Source organism: Cibotium barometz, chromosome 47 (assembly GCF_041138505.1).
Source record: "Cibotium barometz isolate CiBa-2024 chromosome 47, ASM4113850v1, whole genome shotgun sequence".
NCBI lineage: Eukaryota > Viridiplantae > Streptophyta > Polypodiopsida > Cyatheales > Cibotiaceae > Cibotium > Cibotium barometz.
Genome location: NC_141092.1, coordinates 2368574 through 2380628, shown reverse-complemented (window position 1 = coordinate 2380628; position 12055 = coordinate 2368574). Strand labels below are relative to the sequence as shown.

Below are 12055 nucleotides of genomic sequence, written 5' to 3'. Positions count from 1 at the left end.
GGAACAGCTTTGCTCCCCTTCAGGAGGAGACCCCTGCAGCGACCGAGGACCAGGAGATGCCAGCTCCCCCTCCTTCACCCCCCCCACCCCCGTCCCCTCCCACTGCCTCGCTTCCACCATCGCCTCCTCCCGCCCCCGCTCCGGTTTCGGCAGCGGCTCCCTCTCCACCTCCCTCGCCTCCCCCTCCTCCCCCTCCGCCCGCCTCACCTTCCGGGGAGACCCTAGCAGTTCCCTGGCGCTCACCTGCAGTCCGGAGAGCGCTGAGCACTGACCTCGCTCGAGCATCACAGAGGAGACCTATGCCGATTAGGGCCTCACGGATTTCATCTATCCGCAATCGGCTGAGTCGCCTTGGCATTAGACAGCGCTCGGAGGCCTTTGACTATATCTTCACACGGCTTTTTGGAGCAGAGGGCCCTCATGAGCCAGCACCCATTCGAGTTCATGTAGTGATACCTCCGGCCCGAGGGGAGGAGGCACTAGACTCAGCGGTGGCCTTCTCGTTCCCTCTATGTGGACCTTGTGATCGGGAGTGGACTCTTGAGCTCGCTCTCAGCACTTTGAAGACTCAGGCAGTTGAGTTTTCTCACCACATGAGCGATCTGGAGGTGACAGATGTGATAGGTCGACTTTGGGAGTTGGCTCATTTTTTCTTGGATCCCGGGAGTGTGGATAGCTCAGGGATTCGGCATTTGGTCGTGCGCATAGTGGCAAACTTGGCACGCGACCCTGGATATGTGAGTATACACGAGGTTTCTCTGTCAGAGCAGGAGGCAGTCGCCATGGGCCACAGCCACTGGCGCCTGATCCGGGATTCTTGCAGTACACCGGGTGGGCAGATTCGCAGCCGCTCAGATGGGGACTACTCTCCATCCAAGCCGCTTGCGAAGGCCCGCCGTACGGCTGAGACAGCATCCACCTCAGCAGGGCATCCATGAGGATCATCTCATGGAATGTACAGGGCCTTGGCGGAGCACACTTTATACGCTATCGAGGTTGCTTGAGGCAGGAGCTTCAGAGGTGCCTGGTTGGTGGCAGCATTGACATTTTGATGATGCAGGAGCACCACTTGGGTGAGAGCAGGATCCGGAGATATGGTTCGGTGATGCCTGGTAGATGGGACACTTTTTGGTCTGCAGGGTTTGGTCCTTTGGGTGGACAGGGAGGAGTATGCATGGTTATTGCAGATGTATGGCGGCAGGCCATTGTGGATCGAGGGGTCATTGTGCCTGGTAGAGCACAGTATGTCATTCTGAGGATGCATGATGAGCTATTGGGTGTGCTCAACATCTATGCGCCCAATCATGCTAGTGCCAGAGCAGAGTTCTGGACTCAGGTTACAGATGCATTGCCAGAGGCCGCACATTGGTGTGTTGGGGGAGACTTCAACATGCTTGAGGACCTGGCAGATAGGGTGGGAGGCAGTCATGTTACAGTGCACGGCATGGAGCTTGCAGCTTGGGACCGGTTTTGCATGTCACTGAGGATCACTGATGCATGGCAGCATGGGGCTTTCTCCCGGTCTCAGGACAGTCTTAGTTTCTCTCGGTTGGATCGCCGGCAGGGAGGGACTAATCTATCACGGATTGATCGCTTTTATGTGGGCGATTGGTTAGGGGAGCGAGGGAGCTCCGTCGGCATTCTCGCTGGCACCTCATTTTCAGATCATGCGCCAGTTATATTGACATTGGAGGAGGGGACACGGGAGCCCAGCTTGCAGTTGAGGATCCCAGAGAGGGTACTTGAAGATCCCAGTCTCGCTGAGGACATTGAGAGGATCTGGCATGATAGTCAGTGCTCTGACCAGGATGCAGCGGGCCAGGACGCAGCCTTGCTTCGCTTCAGCGCCTTCAGGAGCAGCAGCCTGTATGTGAGTGGGTGGCGTCCCAGCTGAGCCAGGCACGCCAGGAGGTTAGAGAGGTAGAGGAGCAGAGACATGAGTTTTATTATCGTCGTCAGGCCTCTCAGTGGACGCAGCTTGGAGATAGAGTGACTGGGGAGTTTTTTGAGATCACTGGACCCCGTCATGCGCGAGCAGGAGTCCGCCAGCTTGGTAGACCGGATGGATCGGTAGCTACTGAGCTCGGGGAGATCAGAGCCATTGCCACTACTTTTTATAGTGACCTGCTTTCAGCGGAGCCTGCCACTGAGGATCGAGATGTTTGCAGACAGACTGTGTGGGCCCATGTGCAGAGGAGGGTCACAGACCATATGCGTACAGTTCTAGGTGCGCCTCTGTCAGAGATTGAGCTTGCCGAGGCCTTGAGGGTCCTGCCGCGACATAGTTGCCCAGGGGAGGACGGACTGACGCCGACCTTTTTTATGCGCTATTGGGACCTTTTGGGGCCAGGCCTCCGCAGGGGCTTTCAGCATGTTTTGGACACTGGGGTGATGCCGCAGAGCTTTTCAGAGGGCTTGATCTATCTTATCCCCAAGGGGGAGGGAGTATCAGATGACATTCGGCATTGGAGGCCTATTACGGTCCTCAATACTGTCTACAAGGTCTTAGCAAAGGCCTTGAGTTTGAGGATCCAGCCCTTCCTGGGGGAGTTGATTCATGCTACTCAGACAGGATTTGTCAAGGAGCGCAGTATCCTTGACAACATCTTTACTTTCTGGGAGGCGACGGCCCGAGCTAGATTTCTTGGCGAGGACTTGGTCGTGATGCTTCTCGATTTTGAGAAGGCATACGATAGAGTTGATTGGGGATTCTTAGAGGGCACTATGCTTCGCCTGGGCTTTGAGCCAGGTTGGATCAGAGGGGTGGCAGCTCTGTATTCCACAGCTCGCAGCCAGGTGCTGATTGCAGGAGGACGGGGGCCGAGTTTTGAGCTGACCAGATCAGTCCGTCAGGGGTGTCCTCTCGCCCCTTTCCTTTTTCTCTTCTTTGCGGAGGCTATGAGTATGTATTTGACGGCAGAGGAGGTTGGTTTGAGAGGACTTCAGCTCCCAGTCCGGGGAGAGGATTTGCTTGATGCTGAGTTTGCAGACGACACGGGCTTATTTTTGCATGGCCAAGAGGCCAATCTTATTCGAGCTGAGCAGTCGCTCCACGTTTTTAGTGCAGCTTCGGGAGCATTGATCAATTGGCGCAAGACAGTGGCCTTTTGGATCAGTAGTGCTCCCACTCCGGCATGGAGCCCGGACCCCGGTTTTAGATGGATTCCTCCAGGCACAGCAGTGCGGTATTTGGGATGCCAGATTGGCCTCGATTTGTCACCTGAGCAGCAGATTGCCCCGCTTCTTCTGAGCTTTCGAAAGAAGCTATTGTATTGGAGTACAGCTCGACTATCCTTGGCTGGGAGGGTGGTGGTGGCAAATCAGGTGCTGTTAGCGACCATGTGGTACATTACGTCTTGCTGGATTTTCTCGAGCTCTTGCATCAGCCAGGTACAGAGGCTGATCAGGAACTTTCTGTGGTCTGGGTGGGACGGTCAGCCAGCTCGGGCAAAGGTTGCATGGGCAGTTATTACACTTCCGCTGGCTCAGGGCGGTTTGGGCATTATAGATCCTGTCGATCAGAGTAGAGCCTTATTGGGGAAGCTCATTGTTCGGGGGTTGCTTCCAGGCGCTGAGCCTTGGAAAGAGCGACTGCAGGCTCGGGCGCCCCCTGCAGGGGGTACTTGGGCACCAGAGATTCGCTGGATCTTCATAGAGATGAGGAGGACAGGCCTCAGTAGAGGATGGGAGGACAGATTTGCTTTGAGTATCCTGAGAGCTTGGGAGCTGCTGAGACCGGGGCTCTCTCAGCGGCCTCCTTCGTGTGTTGAGCGGGCCAGGCAGCCGCTCATCTGGAGCCCAGCGGTTCGTACGGAGCAGGGTCATATGCTGGGTTCTCGGCCTCATCTAGCCTGGGGACCTTTAGCGGCAGGCCCAGCTCGTAGTTTTGGAGACTGGCAGGCTTTCTGCAGTCTACCAGAGGAGATCCAGGTGGAGAGGCTGAGTCACTTCAGAGGGGGGTTGATTATGAGGGATGATATTCAGGAGGCACTTACAAAGGAGTGGTTCACACCTCTCGAGCCAGTGGCCCCACGGTGGATGGGAGCCTTTACACAATTGGAGATCCTGATTGCTGTCAGAGCTAGCACTGAGGATGGCAGATGCCTCTACTATGAGATCCAGGATGAGGGCAGACTCCAGAGAGTGGAGGTGGAGTCGCCTTTAGTTGCAAAGTGCACCTTCTAAAGGATTCGGGTAGTGGCTGCCGCTTCTCGGAAGTGGCACATTGACCCCGACCCTGCTGATATGCTCCCGGATTGGCGCATATGGGCATATGCAACGCGCCCCTTGGCCCGACTACAGTGGGACCCCGGGGAGTACGAGTGGCATGATCCTTACGCATCCCTTGAGGCCACAGAGATCACCTTTTTCCAGTATACTGTTCGGCTGGGACGGCATATTTTGACGGCGAGGAGGACGGTTTCTCCAGCGGCAGCGGGGCATTGGCGATTGCAGGGACTCTCACAGGAGTTCCTGGAGGATTTCTGGGCTCGGCTCTGGGCTAGTCGGCAGGCCCGCACGATCTCGGCTTTTCAGTGGCTGGTCGCCCTCAGGGGCTCAGCAGTTTGCACTTGGCTTGTTTACAGCGGTCTTCCGGCGGCCTGCGTCCGATGCGGCCACCCTATGGAGACACAGAGACATTGCCTTTGGGGCCTGCCCTTAGGCACAGCAGATTTGGCTACGGATACTGCGTATTCTGGGCCCCCTCTCTCCAGAGGGTGTGTTTACGTGGGGTGCCGCTGCTTGGTCGACTTCGTCAGGGCCTGCTATGGGCTATGAGATGGAGCAGGGCAGTCAGGCCATTAGATTTATTAGGGGCCAGCCTCGCCTGGTTCCGGCACCGGATTTCTCGTCCGCCAGCTGGACACAGGAGAGGGATTTACGATGGGAGCTCCTCAGCACCCTCACCATCTGGTTCACCTGGAGGGCCCGGTGCTTTACGGCCTTTGAGGGGAGATTGGAGCCACCAGCAGAGACTGTACGGGGGATTTGGCAAGAGTCGATCCACACCCTGCGAGGACAGTACGACCGCATCCGGGGAGACTCGGATGAGGCGATCTTACGGCGCCAAGCCTTTCACACCACTTGGCGCAGTGGCCCGTTCTACACCTTACACACGGGATCCCCCCGTTGGCACTACAGGCCACCTGTTTGGCTCTCCCCCCCCCCCCCCCCCCCCCCTATTGTATGATTTAGCCGCTCAGTTCTTTATACTGATGCTTGTATTTTGCAGCACCTAGGGAGAGTCTCCCGGGCTGCCATGATGTATTCACTGCTCTTCTCTCTCTTAGGAGCAGGAGAGATCTTTTGTAGCCCTACAGGCGTTTTTATATAATTAATGAAAGGATCTTTTCTCGGAAAAAAAAAAGATGTTGCTCAGGGCTCCTACCTTGAGGAAAGTGGACTACAAATGCGGTAGACCAATGATTTGAACAGTGGATACTAGTCCTACAGGGATTGGTTGGGCTATTGGGGGGTAGGATGATGAAGGTGGTCATAGGTATGCTGTTAGATTTGGAGCTAAAGTGCTTAGTGGGAGGCAAAGGGATTATCCACAAGTGATTTGGAGCTAAAGTGCTTAGTGGGAGGCAGAGGGATTATCCACAAGTGAAGAGAGAGCTTTGGGGTGTAGCAATCGCCCTGAAGTGTGACAAAGAGTATTTCATTGGAGCTTTAGTGGTTGTGGAAACTGATTGTTTGCCTTTACAGGGGATGATAGCAAGCTGCTCTACACTGGACATTGCTATGCTACGATGGATTGCATTTATTAAATCTCTTAACCGTGAGTTGTCATATTGCAGGAAGACTTTTGTGGTGGGCCATCATACCCCTAACCATAGACCTCATTTGAGAGTTTGGTTACTCACCATGTGAATGTTTCCAATTGCAACATGTGTAATTTCCAAGTAATGCGCTTTCTCCAAAGGCTCTATACATAGGCATATAATACCATTGTTGTCTTCTTTGTAAAGATTCTCAGTAAGCATCTTTAACATGGCTGCATTCTAAACTAACGCTCACTTTTCTTTGAGTAGTAAATGAATTTCAAGTTGTCCTATGGTCATTAGTGGAACCTATTCTTCACTCCATCTTGGAATCATCTTAACATTGAATAGATAGGCATCCAACAAGTCATCATCCACTTCACCATGCGTTAGGCAAGACAAGTGGTTTGGCCTTTGATGCATTATACCTTTCTTTACAACCACTATAAATCAAACTCTAGTAGGGTGATAAACCATCATACTATGTGTCCGGTACTACACGACTTGTTTGCCAAATAAAGCAATGCCTGATGATCCACAAAGAATACAAATTTTTTTGCTAGTAAATGGTGTTGGAACTTCTTAACAACATAAACCATGCCCAACCTATCTTTCTTGAGCATGGTATAATTTCTTTCCACACTATTTAGTTGCCGACTAGCATAAGAGATGGGAAAATCCATGTTCTTCTCTCTTGGTTGCATTAGTATTTCCCCAATGGTAAAATTAAATGCATCTATATGCACATGAAAAATCAAATTCCAAGCTAGTAATTTAAGTATTGATGCAATCATGAGAGATACCTTCAATTTCTTGAATGATGCTTTACATTCTTCAATCTAGATGAAAATTGTTATCATGCCATAAAGAGGCTTAGCAATTATGGCGCAGATAAATTGGCAATAATATCCACAATGCCCATTAAATCCTTGCAGTTCCTTAGTGTTTCTTGGCCTTGGCAAGTCAACTATGATCTTGATTTCTCAAAATCTGTCGAAATGTCATTCTTTGAGACAATATGGCCCAATATTTTGCCCTGTCTAACCATGAAGATGCATTTGTCTAGATTTAAGCAAATCCAAGACTCTGCACTTCACAGATCATTCTAAGATGTACAATATGTTCTAATTCTTCTTCATGGGCCTTGCTTAAACGATAGGAAAACTTACTAATGAGTTCCACGCCCTTGCCTAAGTCGATGACATAGTCCTACGAACACTCAGGTTGCAGTGATGGTGGCAAATCATTCTAAAGAAACATCAAACAACTCCTAATCCTACGTTTTCGGGTTGACATAAATGACCGCCGCTTGGGCGCAATGTGCTTAGCCTTAATGAAGAGATTAAAGGCAATGAAGGAATCCTCGCCTTGCCACGTATTAACATGAGCTAAGACACATTTTCATGAATAGGCAAGATAGGACGCGACCAATTAATGGATGACTGAAACTTATGAAACCACACTAAAATAGCATCAAAACCAGCAAGTTTAGAAACCAGAAATTCACTCTCGAACTGTACTTATTGAATTACCAGTGCACTGCTTGGCATTCCTCTATGAAAGATACATCCATGCCCTCGCACAAACTGGAAGCATACTTAGCCAGCACTCGGGTCGACTCAAGTTTCGAACTCTTGACTAGATGTTTGCTTTTCACATCCTCAATACTTCCTGCATCATACAAAACCACCACATGTTTCCCTGCAACATGTCAATAGCATTTAATCAACTCATAACCTTTCCTCATCAAGTACTCTCTCTTGCTTAACTTCAAGCTCCTTACTCACAGTGGTATTCACTTGAGGAGTGGTGCTAGAAAAAGCCGTTGTTTGAGTAGAGCATCATGTCCATAAACATCTTCATCATAGACTCTAGAGTCGAGGAGTAATTTGGGGATTAAATGCAGTTAAATGTTACACCCAAGATTTTAGGTCTTTAAACATACTGCAATTTTTTTTTAGAAAAGCCAAACCGTTTGGTGAAGTATACTCTTATTCATGCCAAGCATTGTATATACTTACCTTGTGACTTAAAGTTAAAACACTCTTTAATTTTTTATTAAAAAGTTGAGAATAAACACTAAAGGACTTTGAGTTGAAAAGGACTTTTAAAGATTTAAATTTGGCAAGTTAAGGTTAAGAATTCAAGTTTTACATTAGAGAGCACTTGGCACTATCCAGGATCAATGCATATATCCAATGCATAGATGAACAACCTGCAATATATGTTAGATACTTACCTTGTAAGTAGCTTTTAAAGAGAAACCCTTTGGAACCAATCTGAGTATTTATATATGATGAAAGTATTCCTGTAAACCTATCTGGAACCAAATCTGAGCTGCTAATTTTATTGTCAGACAATAATGTGTTTAAAGCTAAAGTATATTCTCAGGTTTCTTTAACCAAGGAACAATGCTAATTGGGTGTTATTACAAAAAGATGATATTACTGCATAACATCATCAACCTATGATATAGAGTCTGGTGTATCTTTGATAATTACAGACCAGAGCCGTATTGAGTTTTATTATCCGACCAAGGGTATAGATTGTTTTTTAACCAAAACAGGGAATGTTTACAACCCAGGGTACAGACTGTTTTTTAACCAAACCAGGGAACAATTAACAATTTAAAGCTGAAAAAAGCTACAATCAAACTAGGTTTAAATGATCCTTTAGTGGTATTCCAAGCCTCAAAGATCTAATCAATTTAAATATCATACTGCTGTATTAATTAAGTCATAACAAGAAGTTAATCAAGGTAGATCCTTTCTGCTGTTCGTTGTTAAGTAGCTAACAATTTAAAGCTGAAAAAAGCTACAATCAAACTAGGTTTAAATGATCCTTTAGTGGTATTCCAAGCCTCAAAGATCTAATCAATTGAAATATCATACTGCTGTATTAATTAAGTCATAACAAGAAGTTAATCAAGGTAGATCCTTTCTGCTGTTCGTTGTTAAGTAGCTAAAAACATCCTCCAGTTACAAAACACCAAACTAAATGAGGCCAAATACACTCTTTAAACAATTAATTAGGTTTAGCTGATTATTTTATGCACAATTCGAATGTTATTACTATGTAACATCTGCTATGTAACAAGGTAATTTCTGTTATCCAGTGTATTTTCACATGCATGTATTAAGTATCACTGAGTATAATTCACGCCTTCATAGCAGAGAATGTAGAACCAGCAGACTCATTTTTAATAACCAACTGACATATTCAAAAAACTAGCTGACAAGGTTCCTATTAACCAATGTATCAGGATGTATTACAACCAACCAAGTATGAGAATACACTTGTTTAAAAAACTATGATGGGTGCCAGTGTAGAACGTTGGTGTATGACAATATTTTTGAACCCGATATATTAGCAAATTGTTTTGAATGCTTCACCTTGTTGTGCATCCCATAGAAAGGATGACCAATTTGTTAAGTAAGGTGAGATATCTCCTGTAATGAATAATGGCATGCCTTGAAACTAGTGCTAATCAAGTAGATATACCATGTATATTATGGTAAAGGTCCATCCAAAAACAAGCCAGTAATAGTATGCCTATTCTTGAGTAGAAAGTGAAAATGCGCAAAACGGGAGTAACCAGTAAGCCTCAAATATTCAATCAATCAGTGATTGAGCTATTTCAATTAAGATGCTAGGTCAAAACCAATGCTAAGGGTGACATGACGGTCTCCTATTAGGGGTCAAGCAGATGCATTCTTAACTGGGTTATAATAAAAAAATACCAGCAAATTAGTGCTAAGTAGATCTTAAATAACAATGTACTCAGCAAGGACCTTACAACAGCTAGCCATCCATCCTTCAAATATCCAAGTTGGAAGTAGGTCAAGATCCAATATAGAATAACCCGTAGTACACCGTAGGAGATTGATCTATTGGAGCATAAACTATGGTTTAATGTATTACAAACCATCTGCTATGATATCAAATTTATCAACCATGCCCATGCGTAGTATGTTTTACCATACTATTGACCATAAATGGACCCAGCACACAAAAATTAACCAGCAATCATAGTTTCAACAACCAGTGTTACGTATCCAGGTTAATCAAAGGCCACAAAAATTAGATGTTACCGTCTCCTGGCTTAATTACACATATAAATTTGCCATCTAGTCAAAGTGTTAGGCGAGGTATGATTCAATTAAGCATTAAAAAGCAGTATAATTATTTTAAAGTGCATGGCATGAGATTTGCTTTCCAGCAATATTCAATCATCCAAGTACTAAGTAGGGCATATTGGAGCCCTACCTGTGTGGCGATGTTCAAACAAGCGTCCAAGTTGAAGAAGTATGATGTAGTATTGATAAGCCCGAGAGACCTTCTGTCGCCCTCGAGTGTACGTGAAGTGAAAGATCCAACTTGCTTTACACGGGATGCCTTTGATCACCATAACCATGCTTGATAGAGTATGGGAAGCAAATGATGCTCTTGTTTAATAGAGTATGGGAAGCTCTGTTTATGGGGTTTTGCAGTTTTAACAGCAATGGGAGTATCGTCATGCTCAAGGATCTAGCCCAAGTGTATGTATGAAGAAAAGGAATCTCCTAATGTAGCAGATCGCCAAGATGAGAACATACGGAGCACGGCCTTTCTATCAGCAAGAGAGGACTTCCATGAATGTGTGGTAGAGAAAATTATCATAAACAAGGGTCGCACTGTTGATCAGCAACCCTCATGGGTTCTAACTATGCAAATGGCTCTGCTGAGCTGTTGCACACCATCTTAAACCAATGCTAGATCAGAGTTTAGGTGTAAAATATAGGCCCATGCTCTGAAAAAGCCTCCACTGCATGTTACCACGCTTGAATCGTATATCGGCGGCCATAATAAAAACTGTGTCAGAGCTTACAAGTAGTTACATCACTGCTTCCATGTACCAATTGTGGTAGTCGTGCTTGAAGGCGCCTGGATTATCTGAGAGAAAAAGGGTACATGACGGCATGGATTGTGTGAGAGAAACAGAGACGCGTCTGCATAGCATGTGTGAGGAAACCTAGGTAAGCGCAGAAGGAGTACATGTGTGCATCCAAACAGACGGTGGTAAATAAGGAAAACCATGCATTGTTTGCAGGAGCAATAAATTAGAGAGGTATTAATTGAGTCTACCTAGAAAAGGAAAAATATCAAGGGTAGGATCATGCTAGGAGTCATGATTCTCAGTCTGTAAAGAAGATCTTAATATCATATTTGCTTTGAGTGGAAGAGCATCCAATTTGTATAGCATATTTTATACACACAAAAATTAGACATCGTTGCACTATGCTTCTTGATGATTAGGGTACTTTGCCGGAGTAAAAGCACCCTTACATGTGTAGTTGATATAGGTAAAGCCTTAAGAGCTAGTGAAGTGATATGGTAAGCACTACATGGTAGGGTACCAACGTGTATGGCAAATGAAGTTATATGGTAAGCACTCCATGGTAGGGTACCAGCAAGTTAGTATGACACATTGATGCCCGACTATGAGCAGCAGGTAGTAGTATAATGCATGAAATCTATTATCATTATGTATGTTTGAATTGTTAATGGGACCTCGATCAAGTATTTGGGCTTCATTTAAAGTATATGTATACCACCGTACTTGTTGTAAGCTAGAAGTATTATATGTATAGCGTCCCAAGCTTAATCAGTATGTACGACACTCTATGGTGGTAGTCAAAAAAGTTCAGGTATCAAAGATAGGTTGGAGATCCATGTGAGATAAAACCACCATCAGTAATGCAGAAAAATATTTCCATGCCAGTCAGCTTAAATAACATTGCGGTAGGATTTAAGGTTGGAAGGTACTGTCTCCATATCATAGGGATTAAAAGTTGTAAATGTTTATTTGTGTGTGTGTGTGTGTGTATGTATGTATGTATATATGATTGTATTGATGTATGTGTATATATGTGTTTGTGTGTGTGTGTGGTGTGTGTGTGTGTGTGGTACATATAAATATATATATATATATATATATATATATATATATATATATATATATATATATATGCATGTATATATGTATGTATAAATATATATATATGTGTGTGTATGTGTGTGTGTGTGTGCGCACGCACACGCACACATGCACACACACACACACACACACACACACACACACACTTTAAGTTTATTTAATTTTTTGTCTATACCTTCAAAGAGGAAGACAAGCACTTTGATGAAAGTGTGTAACAAATGACCGTCGCTGCTAAACTTGGGATTTTTATACCCAAACATTTCGATCAAAAGGCATTTTAATTGAAATGTTCTTTGATCAAAATGCTTTAGAT

The 12055-nt window shown here is 45.7% G+C and overlaps 1 protein-coding gene across 5 annotated transcripts in view; it reads right to left on the bottom strand.

Moving 5' to 3' along the window:
• LOC147611266 (uncharacterized) overlaps nt 1-10984 on the bottom strand; it is a 45748-nt gene extending 34764 nt beyond the window's left edge. For 4 of the 5 annotated variants that reach the window (XM_086784329.1, XM_086784327.1, XM_086784328.1 and 1 more), the window contains exons 1-2: nt 10032-10959; nt 7298-7466 (exon numbers count right to left, since the gene is read on the bottom strand). In XM_086784329.1, the coding sequence (XP_086640455.1) occupies nt 7298-7466; nt 10032-10179 (317 nt within the window). In that variant the 5' untranslated portion in view covers nt 10180-10959. Of the gene's footprint in view, nt 1-7297; nt 7467-10031 lie in introns of all 5 variants that reach the window. The other variant, XM_086784326.1, reaches the window with a different exon arrangement.
• Between the last annotated feature and the right edge of the window lie 1071 nt (nt 10985-12055).